This window comes from Hemiscyllium ocellatum, chromosome 19 (assembly GCF_020745735.1).
Source record: "Hemiscyllium ocellatum isolate sHemOce1 chromosome 19, sHemOce1.pat.X.cur, whole genome shotgun sequence".
NCBI classification, from domain to species: domain Eukaryota; kingdom Metazoa; phylum Chordata; class Chondrichthyes; order Orectolobiformes; family Hemiscylliidae; genus Hemiscyllium; species Hemiscyllium ocellatum.
In genome coordinates this window covers 62,008,706-62,027,452 of record NC_083419.1, presented here as the reverse complement: position 1 = coordinate 62,027,452, position 18,747 = coordinate 62,008,706, and the positions used below count along the sequence as shown (strand labels likewise).

Here is an 18,747-nt window from a genome sequence, read left to right as displayed (position 1 = left end):
ACACCTGGGTATGCCTTGCAATTACATTTTGAGCAGCTAAATTAAGCAGTCATAGTGACCATGCCTTAGGATTCCTTGCCCTCGTTTGTAGGTTTCTGTACTCTACTCAGCCTGTTTACAGAAGTGAGCCCATTTTTAAACAGTGGTTTCAGAGCTTCTGAATGATGGAGCAAATTTCAAAAGCATGATTTACCTTGGGAGGTCAAAAGTCAGCTATTAGACGCTCTATAAGTTGAGGTTTTAACTTCTTAGTCTTGAAAGCAAATGTGCACATGTTAACATTCCTGATTGTGCTGTTTTCATTACAGAATCTGATCTACATTTTTTATGCTCCAATGATGTGCAGCCAAGAGAGGTACAGTTTTGATTTTCCTCAAGTCATCTTTGAGCCTCTTTTAGACTGCAATGTGAAAGCATTTGTTAAAAACAGCTATGCAGTAACTTCAGCTGCCTTTTGTTGCTCTGTCTAGTGATGAAATCAGTGATTTTGAGCTATGGCACACTAATGTATTTTAACATAGTGCCTTGGCGGTCAAAAGCAATTAATAGCCACAAATTTTATTTTTAACTGGAGTCTCCACTTTGGAAATGCAGCAGCCAGTTTACACATCGCAAGATTTACAACGAATGAGGGAAAACTTTTTTTTTGTTGTTGGACCATTGGCCAGGCTATTAGAAAACCTTTCTGCTCTTGGTCTGTGACATATCATGAATCTTATCTTGAAGGGTGGCCAAAATGATCAACATGGCAAGACAGTAGTACAGTGCTATCAGATGGTTTGATGTCAGCTGAATTTGTTAGTCTTTAAGACTTTCAAACCTACAGTTCTGAAACGGGAGCAATTTCTGTTGCTGAGCAGTGGCTGATATCCACTAGAATGATTCCTCTAAGTTTAATGCGAATTCTTTAATGTGAAAAAATTTAACTTTTTTGCCTGGTACACATTCAAATATCTGTATCTAACTTCACAAATCTGGGACTTGTGGTCACTTTTTGTCTCCCAGGATTGCATACACAGCTTTATCCCGCCAGTGTTTTGGGGGTAATGTGAGCCGAGTAAGAAATTAATGACCAGTAGACTTTGAACCTCCAGTTGTTTGTCTGTCAAAATATTGTCTTCTGATTTTTGAGGTGTTTGAACTCAATGTGGCTAATTTTGTTAGTGAAGTTACTCTTCTGACATGAGTTTATCTCTGTAGTAACTAAGCAGTAATATCTTACTTTAGACTATTCAATGAGCTGAATGGCCCCTGGTGAGCACTCTACCTTTTTCTAGAATGCTGACTAGCCATCAGGAGTTTGTCATCATTATTTTCAATGCTTGGCTCAGCAGTAAGTGACAATGTAATGAAACCTGTTTCTCATCTCTTCCTAGTTTTTGAATAGGCAGTACATGAACAAAACTGACTATGCTGTAAAACAGCCTGAAAAACCAAGGAACTGGGAAAGCGAGTATGTTGGCAGGAAGCAAGATGATGTTCCCAAAAAATGGGATGCTGATTACATGAGTAGAAAACATGAGGAAACACCCCCAACCAAGTGGGATGATGAGTATGTTGATAAACAGGAGGAGCCTCTCAAAAAAAGGGATACAGAATATGTCAACAATAGAAAGTTGGAGGAGCAGCCTAAAAAGTGGGATGTACAATATGCTGAAGTTCAGGAGACTAAAAGATGGGAAGCACCATCTGTCCCGAAAGAATCTGCTGAACCAAAGAGAATTCTGCCTGAACCCAAAGAGGTGAGAAGGTGATAGACTGCGATTGCCAGGATATACTTGCATGTAATGACTAATGGTCCCTTTTTTTCCCCCCTTTTTAGAAACGGGATCGTACATCAAAACAAAGTGAAGTGAAGCAAGTGGGTGAAACATATTTGCTCTTGAATCAGACTGCAGTGGTGGTGGTTAATGGCACTTGTTTGTGGAGGTGGCACAGTCATTCTAAATTGGGTGTTGGCATTTAGTGTAGGCAAGGCTTTGGCTAGTACCAGCTTTTTAAATTCACTTGTGGGATGTAGTGATGCTGGCCAGGCCAGCATTTTAAGGTGCTGAGCTGCTGCCTTGAACTGCCAGAGTATTGTAGGTACACTCCCAGTGTCCTGAGGGATTTTCAGAATTTTGACCGATTTTTGTCAGTGAAGGAGCAGCAATTGATTTCCAACACTGGATTGTTGGAGGGGAACTTTCAAATAGTGGTGGTATTGCTTTTAAACAAAACATGATCAAAGACTATTTGCTGTTACTTCAAGCACTAATTGACTTAAATGGGAAGCATTGTTTTTAGAATTAGGGGAGAATTAAGACATAATACTTTGGGGCAGCAACATTTAACTCTTTCAAAATAGCTCTTCACCCTACTGTTGGTGCAGGTCATGTATTGAAGGACAAGTGAGCCTAACTGGAGTAAAAAAAAACTAGGAAGAAGTGAGGATTGGAGATCAGAGTCAAAAAATGTGCTGGGAAAGCACATCAGGATGAAGAGCTTACGGTCAATGTTGACTCTCCTGCTCTGCTGCCTGACCAGCTGTGCTTTTTCCAGCACCCTACGTTTTTCGATTCTGAAGTGAATCTGTATTTCACTGTCCATATCGGTTGTGATGGCTTGTTTTCAGTTCTAGTCAGCACTGACAGCTGCCAATTAGCATGGTAGCTGAATTTGCACTGAAGGTTGGAGAAATGGTTTGGGGATTATTGAAACCTAACAGGGTTCTGGATGGCTTGTGTTGCACCTTCTTTGGAGAAAGTCCACTACCTCCAGGGACATTCTGTAGCTAAACTTAATTCCTAGACTTTTGCTTGTCTCTGACTTGACATCACTGACCAAATGGAGCCAGCTGTGAAATGCTTAAATCTATACAGGTCTCTGTCTACCATAACATCCTCTTTCAGGTTTTCTACTGAAGGCATCGTCATACATTTCAAGACACCACGCACGCCCTCCACCTCCTCCAAGACTTCTGTTCCCCGGCCCCCAATGCCTTATCTTCACCATGGATATCCAATCCCTCTACACCTCCATCCACCATGACCAGGGCATCCAAGCCCTCCATTTTTTCCTCTTCAGACGTCCCCAACAGTACCCTTCCACCGACACTCTCCTTCGTTTGGCCGAACTGGTCCTCACCCTTAACAGTTTCTCCTTTGAATCCTCCCACTTCCTCCAGACCAAAGGGGTAGCCGTGGGCACACGTATGGGCCCCAGCTATGCCTGTCTCTTTGGCTACGTAGAACAGTTGATCTTCCGTAATTACACCGGCACCATTCCCCACCTCTTCCTCCGCTACATTGATGACTGCATTGGCGCCACCTTGTGCTCCTGCGAGGAGGTTGAGAATTCATCAACTTGACCAACACATTCCACCCCGACCTTAAATTTACCTGGACCATCTCTGACACCTCCCTCCCCTCCCCTTCCTGGACCCCTCCATCTCCATTAATGACAACCGACTTGACGACACTGACTTTTTTTTTACAAACCCACCAACTCCCACAGCTACCTGGATTACACCTCTTCCCACCCTACCTCTTGCAAAAATGCCATCCCGTATTCCCAATTCCTCCGCCTCCGCTGTATCTGCTCCCAGGAGGACCAGTTCCACCACAGAACACACCAGATGGCCTCCTCCTTTAGAGACCGCAATTTCCTTCCCCATGTGGTTAAAGATGCCCTCCAACGCATCTTGTCCACATCCTGCACCTCTGCCCTCAGACCCCACCCCTCCAACTGTAACAAGGACAGAACGCCCCAGATGGTCACCTTCCACCCTACCAACCTTTGCATAAACCAAATCATCTGCCGACATTTCTGCCACCTCCAAAAAGACCCCACCACCAGGGATATATTTCCTTCCCCACCCCTTTCCACCTTCCGCAAAGACCGTTCCCTCCGTGACTACCTGGTCAGGTCCACGCCCCCCCTACAACCCACCCTCCCATCCTGGCACTTTCCCCTGCCACTGCAGGAACAGTAAAACCTGTGCCCACACTTCCTCCCTCACCTCCATCCAAGGCCCTAAAGGAGCCTTCCACATCCATCAAAGTTTTACCTGCACATCCACTAATATCATTCCTTGTATCCGTTGCTCCCGATGCGGTCACCTCTACGTTGGGGAGACTGGGCGCCTCCTAGCAGAGCGCTTTAGGGAACATCTCCAGGACACCACCAATCAACCACAATGCCTCTTGGCCTAACATTTCAACTCCCTCTCCCACTTTGCCAAGGACATGGAGGTCATGGGCCTCCTTCACTGCACCCTCACCAACAGATGTCTGGAGGAAGAATGCCTCATCTTCAGCCTTGGAACACTTCAACAGTCTCCCCTCTTCCCCCCCCCCCCCCCCCCCCCCCCCCCCCCCCCCCCCCCCCAGTTCCAAACTTCCAGCTCAGCACTGTCCCCAGGACTTGTCCTACCTGCCTAGCTCCTTTTCCACCTATCCACTCCACCCTCTTCTCCCTGACCTATCACCTTCATCCCCTCCCCCACTTACCCATTGTACTCTATGCTACTTTCTCCCCAACCCCACCCTCCTCTAGCTTATCTCTCCACGCTTCAGGATCACTGCCTTTATTCCTGATGAAGGGCTTTTGCCCAAAACATCGATTTCGCTGCACTTTGGATGCTGCCTGAACTGCTGTGCTCTTCCAACACCACTAATCCAGAATCTGGTTTCCAGCATCTGCAGTCATTGTTTTTACCTCGTACATTTTAACCCAGTTAAATGGGATTTGAAGTAACATAAACTGCTTGTATTGTCCTCTTTGGTTCCTACAACTGTAGGAGGAATAAGAACATTTATTGGCAGTGCAATAGCACTGGCTCTGAATTTTAAAAAAGGCAGTGTTTTGAACATTTGACAATGCCACCTGCATTCTATCAATTCTGGTAACTGCAGACGATGTTTACTTGTAGCATTTGCTGTAATTTGAGGTGCATGACAACAGCAGCTTGCACCTTGGTGTGAATTTTAAGGCAGACTAATCTTCTGTACTGGCTAATCCTTCGTTAGGTGTCGAAGGTAGTCCAGCAGGCTGCTGCAGAGTTCTGCTCGACCTCCTCACTGCCAAAGGATCCCGAACTCAGGAGGCAGAAGCTTCAAGACCTAATGTCCCAGATACAAGGGACGTGTCACTTCATTCAGGCATGTGGAATTTTCTTTGCACATTGCAGATTTCTCTCCCAGTGTTATAATAGTGTCCTTTTTTTATTTTTGGAATTATTCCTTTTGACCATATTCCTCCTTTTTGTAAATGAGGTTGTGGTGGTGCCATTGTTTGTACAGGCTTTCAAAAGGCATTTTCAAATGACATATGTTAGCAAAATTTAAAGCCCATGGGATTAGAGGGACAGTGATTAGTGTGCAGGGAATTGAAGGGACAGAGTTCAGAGTCGTGACAAATAGTTGGTTTTCAGGCTGTCAGGACTTATGGAGCAATAGTCCTCTGGTCTTTTGGGAAACCTGAATTTTGGCTGTACCTTCAAAAGTGTTAGATGACATGAACATTGAACAATTGTAAGACATAAGCTGTTAAAATGGTAAATTAATTTAAGCTGTAAGGTGGTTATGTTGTAGGAAGAATGAGATTAGGAAACAAAAGCAGTGATATTTTTGAAGTGACATTCTGTAAAAGTAGCAAATGAATACTGAACTCTGACCTTGGTCAGACAAATTAGTGACTTACTGAAATGTGAAATTGAAACAGGCATGAGCAGCTTCCTAGTTTTGTTCTGAAGTAGTGTAGTGCTTGGAGTCAGCCACATTTATGTGACATGTAGCAATTAGACAGCTGCCATATCCTTGAGCAACTGAATGATAGACATTGAATATCAGCCTTGTCAATGTTGCTTGTCTTTAATCAAAGAAATTGAAGTGATCATGTGTCAAGACTTGGCCAAAAGTAGTTGGTCTTGGGTGGAGTACTCCTGAATTCATCTTCCAGAATTCAAAAACCATAAGGAGGTTGATCACGAAGGGAGACTAGTTTTAGCTCAGAGCTATTCTTTCAAAGGTGAGCATAAGTACAATGGGCTGAATGGCAGCCTATATTTTGCGTTTCACATTTGTCATTTGTTTCACTGATTCTTTCATTCTAACATTATTCACTTATCTGGTACAAATTAATTTGAATGTGTCTCACTACATTTTTGAGTCTTTTAAACCTCACAGCCAATAAGACAGTAACAACGCTCTAGAATCCACTTAAATCTTAATTGTTTAAATTAATCTTTCCCTTTCCCTTTGCATGCTTTCCCACTGAAGGTCAGTTAAGAGACAAATTACATTAACTTAAAACTTGAGGTTGTCTTGCACAGCTGTTTTTTAGTCTCTGTGGCTCTCTATAAGTGGTATACAGAAATTCTAGTGAAGAACCAAAATTGTAACTTTGGTCTCCATTTTGACGAATGTTTTAATTAACTTCATAGGATTCTATGCTGGATTCTGACTCTTCACAAAGTGCTGTTGGATCACAGAAGGCTACGATATCACTCAATGCTGCAGGTATGAGCCCTTTATCCCTCTGGCCCAGAAATGCATGTGTTACACCTGCAGTGAAGTGACTTAACATGCAGCAATTTTGATTAAAGCTGTACTTCGTTTACGTTTGGATATCCAGAAGTTTGGTTTTCTGTTGCAATGGTTCAGTGCAATGTCTTTGGTTGACACCACTTTTTATGGTGCAGTAGCACTGCATTTAGTGTCAAATTGTACACTTGAAGTGTCCTTTATTTGGAGTGGAGACAGATTTGGTCAAACACAGATATGGTCTCCTGTTCTAACCTAGTTTACTATGCTGTGTGCCAGTTGCTACTGACATGTGATCTCAATGTGTCCAATTTACTAGAAATTAAGCTTGCAGTTTAAATGGGGAGATGATAATGTCTTAGAATCAAAAGCTGTGACAGGCTAAGCTACCATGTGGATTTAATTGCTATTAAGACAAAAGTATATTTTGTTTGTTCCTCTTTGTTTGCTGTTCAACTTGTTTAGGCATTTTTAACCCAGGAATGACTGAGTTGTTTCCAGGTGACACAAGTTGGCAGAAATCCCCCTGAAAGGAGTGTTGCAGTGTCTGCTAATTATGTATTTTTAGCGAACTGTTGCTTGCCAGAAGGAATGCGATGGAGATTTAATGTCTTTCAGCAGCTAAATGGTCGGAGGATTTGATTTTTTTCATGTGATTTGAGAGGTTTTGTACTTATAGAATGGGTGGATAAGCCCAAGAGTGACATAATGGCCCTTTTTTAAATTGATAAAATATAAAGCTTGAGCTAGGATCTGCTAGGATATTATTAGAGTTTCCAAGGGCCTTTTCTCTTTTTTAATTATATATTACTCAGTGGGAGGAGCTAGAAGCAAAGCAGTCAATGCCTTTTCAAACTTTCCACACTTTGCTTCCTCCGTCATCTGGCCTGCCAGCATGTACACTCGAATCACTGACTGGCCGCTCTGCACTGCTAACAGGCTGCGTATCTTCTGCAACCTTGACTCTTCCATGTTTCCTAATTAACTTGTGCTTTATTAATTCCTTTTGTCTTAACCTCAACTAAGTTTGTTGGGTTTTTGTTTCTGTCAGTTGACATGCAAGTATTTTTTTAGATTAGATTACTTAGTGTGGAAACAAGCCCTTCGGCCCAACAAGTCCACACCAACCCGCCAAAGCGCAACCCACCCATACCCCTACATTTACCCCTTACCTAACACTACGGGCAATTTAGCATGGCCAATTCACCTGACCCGCACATCTTTGGACTGTGGGAGGAAACCAGAGCACCCGGAGGAAACCCAGGCAGACACAGGGAGAACGTGAAAACTCCACACAGTTAGTTGTCTGAGTCAGTTGCTTTTTAAAAAACCTCTAATGGGCACTTGAGTCACTTTCCTTATGGGGAAAAAAATAAGGAAGGTTGACTATACATTAGGTCAGGATAATCCTTCCTATGGCCAGAATACTTGTCTTTTGAAGTTTGTCTATTTTGAATTCTCAATACAGGATATAAAAGGTACATTATTGCATTGCATTTTTTTAATGCAGTGAATCTGCTTTATTGGTTTAATGGCCAAGTACTGGAAAGTGTTGGGCATCACCATTTGGGGGTGAATTAATTTCTTAAATGCCAGACCTGTGAAGTACTTCAGCATTTTCTTTTATGGTTTATAAGGCTTTGAAAATAAAGATTAACTTGTCTGTTCAGAATAGACATCCAATTCCCCTCCACCTCCATCTGCCATGCCCAGGGCCTCTAAGCCCTCCATTTTTTTCCCCTCCAATGTCCCCAACAGTACCCTTCCACTGACACAAACACCTTCATTTGGCTGAACGGTCCTCACCCTCAGCAATTTCTCCTTCAAATCCTCCAGATGGAAAGGGTAGCCATGGGCCCCAGCTATGCCTGTCTCTTTATTGGGCTTCATAGAACAGTCTATCTTCTGTAGTTACACCGGCACCACTCCCCAACTCTTCCTCTGCTACATTGACTGCATCGGTGCCACCTCGTGCTCCCACAAGGAGGCTGAGCAGTTCATCAACTTCACCAGCACATTCCACCCTGACCTTAAATTCACATGGACCATCTCTGACACCATCCTCCCCTTCCTGGACATCTCCAGCTCCATCAATGACAACCGACTTGACACTGACTTTTATTTTACAAAGCCACCAACTCCCACAGCTACCTGGATTACACCTCTTTCTGCCCAACCTCATGTAAAAATGCCATCCTGTATTCCCAATTTCTCTGCCTCTGCTGTATCTCTCCCAGGAAGACAATTTCCACCACAGAACACACCAGATGACCGCAATTTTCCTTCCCACGTGGTTGAAGATGCCCTCCAACGCATCTCATCCACATTTCGCACCTCCGCCCTCAAACCCCACTCCTCAACCATACCAAGGACTGAAGCCCCCATCCTCACCTTCCATTCTACCAACTTCCGCATAAACTGCATTATCCACCAACATTTCCACCTCCAAACTGACCCCACCTCCAGGAATATATTTCCCTCCCCACCCCTTTCTCCTTTCCACAAAGACTGTTCTGTCTAACTACCTGGTCAGGTCCACCTCGCCCTCCCTTCCTGGCACCTTCTGCCACCACAGGAATCTCAAAACCTGCACCCATAACACCTCCATCCAAGACCCCAAAGGAGCCTTTTCTCATCCATCAAAGTTTCACCTGCAATCCACCAATGTTATTTATTGTATCAGTTGCTCCCGATGCGGTCTCCTCTAAGTTGAGGAAACTGGACACCCTTCTCAGTGCTTTAGGGAACCTCTCCAGGACACCTGCACCAATCGACCCCACTGCCCTATGGTCTAACATTTCAACTCCCCCCTCCCTCCTACTCTGCTGAGAACATGCAGGTACTGGGCCTCCCCCCTTCACCCCCCCCCCCCCCCCCCCAAAAAAAACCTTAACCTTAAACCTAGCTCAGCACCATCCTGAGACCTGTCCTATCTACCAATCTTCCTTCCCACTTATCTGCTCCACCCTCCTCTGACCTACCACCTCCATCCCCACCCACATTCACCCATTGTACTCTTTGCTACCTTCTCCCCAGCCCTGCCACTCCTTCCATTTATCTCCATCCGAGAGGCTCCCTGCCTCTATTCTTGATGAAGGGCTTTTGCCTGAAATGTCCTTTTTCATGCTGTTTGGATGCTGCCTGAGCTGCTGTGCTTTTCCAGCACCACTTTAATCTAAATAATACATAACACAGACAAGACCGCAATCCTTTTTTTTTTAAACCATCTTTTTACAAATACCCTGAAGGCAAATGTTTAACTTGTCTGACAATACTTTCCTTTTTTTAAAAATCTCTTGTTTGGAAGCTACATTTTTCTTGCTCTGACTTGTGGTAATAACCAGTCTTGTGTGCTTCTCTTGTTTCAATAACAGTTTAATGTGTTTCTCTTCTAGCTCCAAAACAACAGAAGCAGCAAAAGAATGACACCATTCCATCCCCACCCAAGGTGAGAACTATAAGCTTGACTTGCTGAAAGAGCAGAAGGTGTTTTTTTTTTCCCCCCAGACAGTGGCTTCAGTGACCTGCCACTCAATGGATGTAGTATTACCTGCCCTTTCATTGGGAACTGAAATGCTGGTTTGGGAGCTGCTGGTATTTTGATTTTTGGGTTAAGTAGTTTTGTTTAGAGGTAATTTTAAACAGTTTGCACTGAACTCTCACTTGACTTATAAATGCAAAGCTAGCTGTTGGATGTACTCCACTCTCCATTCATGTTACTTTCAGGTTTATAGTTTCCATGTACCTTCTCTTAAGCAGCTGTTCTAATGTTTTTTTTATTGTGGACAAACTACATAAAATTTCAGAATCCAGCAAGGTGTTCATATCATGAAACTTGACTTTAGTCTCTTCCCCATAGCTATTTGGGACTTGGTCTGTTTGAAATAGAAGGAAAATACCTCCAGATGATGGGGACCTGAAATAAGTGCTGGAGAAACTTGGCAACTCGCTGCCCTTGATGCTCAAACAATCTCTAGGCTAAAGTGCAGTTTCCCATCATAAAGTGCAAGATGATTTTTAAATTTTGGGGGTGCAGGGGAAGTGCTTTTTAACTCCGTCCTCCCAAGTAGAGCCTCTGTCCCTGTTTATGAAAGCTCTCTTGCTTTGGTATGGTGTTAATCACCAATACGATAACTGGACACTACAATGTAAAATGTCATCAGTGTCTTAAGATATTTGCACTCTTATAAAAATGCAATAGTGCTGTTTCATCTATTTAATATATGGGCCCTCAAGCTATCCACCAATCCTCCTGTCTGTATTACTTTTTTTCCCTGGAAGCATTTGTTTGACTTGGTTTGCTGAAAATCCTGAGATTGAGGTTTGAGAAGATCCAGATGTATCTTGCTTCTGCCACTTCCATTTTAGGAGGGAAAATATTATTTATTTTGCTTTACCCAACCACAATGCCCAGTTTATTTCAGTTGATCAAAATGACTTTTTTTTTTGACCAGTTGCTTTTGTTTCTTGTGCTTGCTTTTTTTTTCCTCCCTAGTTGAACTTATTGGGGCAGTAGCTAAGGAGTCTTCACAGTAACCAACTGAATGGATTCCTGACAAGTAGCAAGTGGTTCTTTGCAGCCAGTATGTACATCAGGATAGCCATTGTACTGGCAAGTGATTTGAACTGAGGGGCAAATAGCATTTGATTATTACAGACTTACCTGGGTTATGCAAAGATGTTGTATTAGTTCTCACTAGGTAGATTAGCCCAGATTTGAGGTATGTTGGCTGGAACGTATTTAAATGGGTTGGTGAGAACTGTTTGTGCTGCCCTGACCCCACAAAAGAACCTTTTTTTTTGTTTTTTTGCTTTAATTGAAAAGTCTACTAAGAACTAATGTTTCAACTTTGACAGCCTGCCTCAGAATTGACTGTCCATTCCAGTGTTGGGGGTAGTTCGGGTTCTGATGACCAGTCTTCACTGTCTGGTTCCACAAACGACCTTTCAGGGCAAACTCCGCAGGTAAGATCTTTGTAAATGATCAACTTTCCTGTCTAATCCTTGCAAATAATCACCACTATAGTGTGGTACTTGGTTGTGGCATGACCTGTTTCCATCAACCAGAGGATTCCCAGTGTTTTTAGCAGTTGACTCTTCATATCTACATGAGCAAAAGCCAGGCACGTGGCATAATGCAATCTCCATGTATCTATCAAGTACTTTCTCCAGTATCCCATGTGCTAACTTCTAATTTTCTAGACCTGATGCAACCTGAACTATTTCATAGTAAGTAAACAGTTGTTGTTGGGTGTTTGATTCTATATTTTTGCAAAATGTATAGTGGTATGTTTTATTTCCTATCCATCTTAATTACTTATTTCGCTGGCCATTCTAGGTGTTGGAAAGGTATGAGTGTTCTCCCATCTGTTTTGGAGAACCCATTTTCAAATGACAATAAATATTAGTACTAGCAGCATCTGGAAGGAGAAGTCTGGTTTTTTTTGTATACCATGTTGCTGCCATGACACTCCACAATTGATTTTGTGGAATGGGTGAGTCACTTTAGACCATGAAGCCCACTTTTACTCTCATCAAGCCTACCAACTTTTAACCCAACCCAAGATGCCTTGTGCAATAGGTTTAATCAAATAAAATGCAAGAATTGTAAATACTGTTTTTAAGTGCAAAATAAGTGTTCTGTAAAACGTGGAGTTCAAATGAAATGCTCTGAACTGCAAGCTAATGTATTTGTCCTATAGTTGCATGTAACAAAAACTAGTTACCCTTTCAAAACCGCACCCTTTTTGAATGCATTTCGTCAGCCCACCATTTGAGAGACAGGAAGTAAAGTGTTATGAAAGGAGCACTTATTGAAGCATCTTTCAATGCAACCACAGCTAAATCTAGTAACTGCTCACTTTTTTTTTCAGTCGCCTCTAATCTGTTAAAGCATTATCTTAGAGCAGCCATTCCAGATTAAGGATTTAAGTTTTTTGCCTTTCCTTGAATCTCCTGCTCATCAATGTCAAGATGGACACTTGACGTTTTGTATTCCTGCTTTTGCCAGAAGATGAACAAGCTCACAGCTACGCAGCCATAAGTTTGGATGTAGTAAAGTAATTAAACATGTTAACATTGAAGTGAAACATATGTTGAGAATAGTTGGCCTTGACTATTGTGTTTACTCTAGAGTTCAGCTACACGCAATTCAGAAAGTGAAGCATACATTCCACCACCGCAGATATACCAAACAAGTACACCCATTACGGAGTCCCTGACACACAAGTCCTTGGAGACAAATCAGGTGAGTTCTCTTGTGGCTTTACTATACGTTCAAAGACTCTTCTGCAATTCAGACTGTATAATCTGAGCTGTCTGACAAGTTGTATTTCTCATGCTGCATATTACGAACCAGCATCCTAATTCAACATTTGATTATTGACTATCTACTTTAGAAAATTGGGTTTTGGATGGGGAGGAACAAGAATCCAGTTTGGAAAAATGGGTTACATGTTGACAGTCCAGCTTTTTAAGCAGTTCCTCTTGTTCAGATTCTTGGTTATTTTGGCAAACTTCACTTCGATTCAGTTCTTTATAATCCAAATAGGCTCAGTCTCTACACTACTTTTATATCAAGACTTGCTTTATCCTTTTGGGAGGGATGTACTCCAGGAAGTGTTTTAAGTTACCATTGTCCATTATTTGTGTAGATTGAGAGCAGTTACTTCTCTCAAGTTGAGACTTTGTTCAGTTTCTTTTGTGACTCTGGTGACACTGCTTCTTAAATCTGAGGGTTTTGTCCTCTGACTCCATCTTGAATGGACATGGGTTGCCTGGTGGATCTGGTTAGCAGTGATACCCTGAAGTGTTGGGTGAGTTGGTGATTCAGTACTGTTGAGTTGTAATGGCCACAAGTGGATATGCTCCTAATAGTGAGACCCTTGGGCAAAGGATTCCTGAATCCAAAAGGTAGTTACCTTGCACAGGACTAAATTCTGCTTGAGTGAAATGGCTGTTGCACCAAACTACTTGGGTTACACTTGTATAATGTTGAGCTGCCTCTCTCTATAATGGTATGATCCCAGCTGATGTTACTGAGCAAGTCAGATCCCAGATTGAAACCTGGCTTGGTGTTTTTTTGTTCTTGGCTTTAACAAAGTGGTCTGTCTCAAACATTATGCAATGCTACATAATTTACTTTAACAAGCTTAGTAGAAGAAGCTAAACTACTTGCAGCACATTCAGCAAACAATTGTAAATGCCCAGTTAAAAGTACAACTCTTCAATAAATTGAAAAGAAAAGCAGCTTTAGCATTTAACAGATCCCTAGTTCAGTACCCTGTAACACCCCTTGTACAGTCCACTCTTGCTCATGTCACTAACTATTAGTGTTAGACACGTGGATAGGAGCTAAACCAAATCAGCCTCAGCAACAGTGGAAAAATAAAGCATTCAATGAATTTGTTCCTAACGCTACTTAATAAAATAGTGAGCTGAACACATCAAATGCTGAGATCTTGTCTCTCTGTATCTGGGTCTCCTCCAGTATTTGAAGCTTTCAGTACAGATTTCAGTATCTGCAGTCCTTTTCTCCTTATGAAAAGGATATAGTTTAAACTAGGTTCATTAACTTTAACAGACTAGAAGCAAAAGGCAATTTATTTGCAATCTAAAATCTGTCTTCCTTGATATTCATTCTCTCATGAGATGCAGTTAAGAGATCAGTTTGAAAGAAATTATCTTTGGCTGGATTGATTGTAGTATCAATAACTAATATCAGGCATTATAATCTTTGGACAATGTGTATTTCTTGAATTCTCAAGTAACTCTGAATCGCTTGGGCTGTCCTCTGGACATTTTCCTTTTTTTAAAAATCCAAACCTTGTGGATCTATAGCATGGAAACAGACCCTTCAGCCCAACTTGTCCATTCTGACCAGACATCATAACCAAATCTGGCCCATTTTTGCCAGAACTTGGCGCATATCCCCTAAACCCTTTTCTATTCGTATATGTTTTACAAATGCCTTTAAATGTTGTAATTACCAGTCTCCACTTCCTCTGGCAGCGTATTCATTGCGCACACCACCCTCTGTATGAAAGAGCTGTCCCTTTTGTTAATATTTCCCCCCCCCCCCCCCCCCCCCTCCCCCCCTAAACCTATACCCTCTAATTCAGGACTCTCCCACCCCAGGGAAAAACCTTGCCTATTTATACTATCCATACCCCTCAGTATTTTATAAACTTCTAAGTCACTCCTCAGTCTCTGATGCTCCAAGGAAAACAGCCCCAGCCTATTCAGCCCCTCCCTGTAGTTCAAATCCTCCAAACCGAGCAACATCCTTGTAAATCCTTTCTGAACCCTTTCAAGTTTTACAACATCTTTCTGATAGGAAGGAGACTAGAATTGTACGCAATATTCCAACAGTGTCCTAACCAATGTAGTGTACAGCTGCAACATGATCTCCGCAACTAGTTTACTCAATTCTGTCCAATAAAGGAAAGCATACCAAACACCACCACCATGATGGAGAAAGGTGAGGACTATAGATGCTGGAGATCAGTCGTGTGGTGCTGAAAATACAAAGCAGGCCAGGCAGCATCAGAGGAGCAGGAGAATTGACACTTTGATTTTTTTTAAACATAATGAAGGGCTCTTGCCTGAAACATCGATTCTCCTGCTCCTCTGAGGCTGTCTGACCTGGTGTGCTTTTCCAGTACCATTCTCTTAACCTTCTTAACTATCCTATCTGTGACTCTACTTTCAAGGAACTATGAACCTGCACTCAATGTCTTTTTGTTCAGCAACACTCTCTCCAGGATCTTGCCATTAAGTGCAGAAGTCCTGCACTGATTTGCTTTTCCAAACTGCCCCTCAATTATCTAAATTAAACTCCACCTGCTGCCACTTGGCCCAAAGGCCCATCCAATCATTACTCCAGCTGTACTGAGGTAATGTTTGCTGTACACTGCACCTCCAATTTTGGTGTCATTTGCGAACATAAGTATACATTCTATGTTCTCATCAAAATCATTTTTATAAATGAAAAGCAATGGACCCGGCAGCAACCCTTGTGGCACACCACTGGTCACAGGCCTCCAGTCTGAAAAGCAACCCTCCACTATCACTGTCTTCTACCTTTTTTTGAGCCAGTTCGATCTTCAAATGGCTAGTTATCCCTGTATGCCATGAGATCTAACCTTGCAAACCAGTCTCCCATAGGGAACCTAGTTGAATGCCTTACAGAAGTCCATTATAGGTCACGTCCACTGCTATCCCTCAGGATTTGCTCCAACCTGCCTGCTACTGAGAGGTTCACTGGTCTATCATTCCCTGGCTTTTCCTTACTACCTTTCTTAAATAGTGGCACTGTTAGCCAACTTTCAGTCTTCTGGCACGTAGCCTGTGACTATCAATATAAATGTCAGCAAGGGGCTCTGCAATTACTTCCCTATCTTCCCACAGAATTCTAGGGTCCACCTGTGAGGTCATGGGGATTTACCTACTTTTGTGTTTCAAGACATTCAGCACTACCACCTGTGATATGGACATTTTTAAGATGTCACCATCTAGTTCCCCTCATTTCTATCTTCCATGTCCTTCTCCACAGTAAACACATGCAAATTACTACTTGCAGACTGAAGTTTTTTCCCTCCTAACTTTCAACAAGTGGACAACTCCATCAAGTAGCTTCCAGTACAAAACTACTGCCTGTCCAAAATGTAGTGAGCCAGTTCACTTGTTTTGGTTTTTTCCTTCAATTTTGTGGTTGGTCAATCAAATGAGAACAAATGCTGGCCAGCCAATGTAACATACAACCAGCTGCCAGTCCACGTGCATAGTGACATCTTAATGCCAAAAATTCTACAGTGCCTTAGAGCAGAAATCTAACCTGCATTCTTATGGTTTAGGCCAATTCCCAATAGCAAACATCAGTCTTTTGTTTTTAAAACCAGCTGCTGTTCTAAACTCAGATTCTGGACTGTAATTCAATTTTTCTCTTTTTGAAGTGATGTTCCCAATAGTGTAAATTGAACTGTAGATGAATTTTGCATGGAGTCATCTACTTGAATTTAAACTCATTCAGTAACCTCCAGTTTTCTTCATACTACTTGTATGGCATTAATGTTAACATTTCTAATGTAACCTAGTTCATTGTTTCTCTCAGTACTAGTCTGTACATTAATCTTCCAAGGAGTAATTGGAGCTCCCAACCTAATATAACAGAAAATTCCTGCCCATGTGATGGGCATTACCTCACGGTTGAAGCTTCAAAATTCTCTAAGGTCCTGTTATTTAACATTGTGGGACTGCAAAACAATTAAAGCTTTGAAACAAAAAAATCGCATGAGCATTCATTTCTTCTAAAATTAGCCACCCTCCTACTTGAAAATAAATCTCCATGGCTGCAGAAATAATTGCATGTGAATTATTAACCAAACACTGAAAACCCACAGTTCACTAACTCTAACTGAGAACCCAAACTTGCAATAAATGGCTGAAGAAAGTATTTATCACCAGTGATTCAATTCAAATAGGCTAGTCTGTCACATCGGTATACTGTTGATTTTTAAGAACTGTAGTTTGTGTAAAGTGATGTTGGGGTGGGGCAGTGTAGCTTCAAGTTTTCCATCCAGCTAAACATTAGATGATCACCGTGAATCTTGTTTGTTTTTTGTTGCCAATTGATTTTAGTCCTGACCCCACAGTTGGCTAATATGCTTTATGCAGCAGCTACTGAATATTGTCTGAAGTATAAGCCTGATTCTCTGCAGAATCCAGCAGCACTGTCTCTTTTACACCTTTATTTAACACATCAGCCATTTCCTGTATTCAAACACATCTATTGTTTAAGTCTACATCTAATGAATTCTGACTTTTCCTATTCAATGAATCTTTCCCGTATGCAATTGTCAGAAGCTTCAGGATATCAATTTCCCTTCAACATTTAACAGGACAGGAGTCAACTGTTCACACTTCTGACTCTTTAGGAAAACAAACTAACTCAGCATTAAATAGACTTTCTGGTTGCTTGCAGTCAGCATGCACTTGTTTCTGGCACTGGTGACTAATGGTTTTGTGCTTTTTTTAAAAAAAAAATTAAAAATGCTGACACCTGGCAGTGGCTTGAGTGGGTTTGAAAGAACATTATTACAGGATCTCTTGATTGCTTGTCTGTCAATTCCACCAGGTGACTACTCTGCCCAACAACCAGACTGCTGTCTATGATGCAATAATGGTAACACCCCAAGGACTGGGACGCCAGACTCCAGTAAGCAATTCTCCAGTTAGCATGAAGACCACACCTTTTCAGGCTATGCAGACTGTGAGTGGCTGAGACTGGTTTAACTTAGACAAACTGTCCTTTCTTTTTCTTTGCATAGACATTTGGCACTCCTGCCTTAAAGGAAATGGTGGGTTTCCATCTGTTTGTACTTTAAAGTAGAGGTTCTGAATAAATTCAGAGGCAACTATACTATCAAACAGGGTACCCTCTCTAGCTCCAAGTATGTTCGTGGGCTGTTATATCAGTTTGCTTTCTGGTATAGGGATACATCTCTGACTTGGCACTTAATAGTTCCATGGATAACATTTGGTTTTTAGTTGCACCTTTATTTTAATATAGTAAGCTTCTAGAACAGCTTGCTGGTGACCATTGATCTTTCTTTATAAAGTACTTTTGTGCAACTGACCATCAGAGGGCAGGGATTGAGAGGTAGAGGAAAGCACACTTTAGGGAGCTTGAAGGAGGCTGTGGGACAGGAACAGCTTTAGGATGTCTACTCTTTCAAATTGCACTGCTGTGACCTTAGTAGTGAAACAAGTGTTAGGGGTTTCTTTGACTCGAAACAAAATGTTTAAATTCTGAAGTGTTTGAGTGGGGGAGCTTTAATTGACCACTCTGTATTGCAGAGCCAGTGAAAGTTGTCAACTTTTTCTGAATTGTCCATCCCGTTGTGATGGAATTTTTGCTGTCTACTTTGGAATTTTTTTTTGGGGCGGTGGGGGGTTGTTGAGGGAAATCTAACTTCACTGAATTGTACACCTTTTTAATACTGAAACCATCAGCCAATTTAAGAATTTTGCTGTGATTGAATGGACTAATGCTGTCTGCTGTCTAATCTATACAAGGGTCCAACATGTTAAAGTACTTTTTATTTGGTCTTCACTTGAATCATGGTTTTGCAGAGACTCTTGTAGATCTTCCAAAATTGAATAATGGGAGTGGACAGACTTGCAGTGTCAATTTTTTTTTATTTCTGAAGCTCACTTAGTTTCA

The 18,747-nt window shown here is 41.9% G+C and overlaps 1 protein-coding gene across 6 annotated transcripts in view; it reads left to right on the top strand.

The window, feature by feature from the left end:
• The window catches only part of caprin2 (caprin family member 2), a 61,094-nt gene that overhangs the window by 10,461 nt on the left and 31,886 nt on the right, over positions 1-18,747 (top strand). For 3 of the 6 annotated variants that reach the window (XM_060839503.1, XM_060839499.1, XM_060839498.1), the window contains exons 7-15: positions 309-355; positions 1,377-1,742; positions 1,823-1,861; positions 5,010-5,141; positions 6,425-6,500; positions 9,920-9,972; positions 11,382-11,489; positions 12,658-12,771; positions 17,659-17,793. In XM_060839503.1, coding sequence (XP_060695486.1) covers positions 309-355; positions 1,377-1,742; positions 1,823-1,861; positions 5,010-5,141; positions 6,425-6,500; positions 9,920-9,972; positions 11,382-11,489; positions 12,658-12,771; positions 17,659-17,793 — 1,070 coding nt within the window. The remainder of the gene's footprint in view (positions 1-308; positions 356-1,376; positions 1,743-1,822; positions 1,862-5,009; positions 5,142-6,424; positions 6,501-9,919; positions 9,973-11,381; positions 11,490-12,657; positions 12,772-17,658; positions 17,794-18,747) is intronic. The other 3 variants (XM_060839501.1, XM_060839500.1, XM_060839502.1) reach the window with 3 other exon arrangements.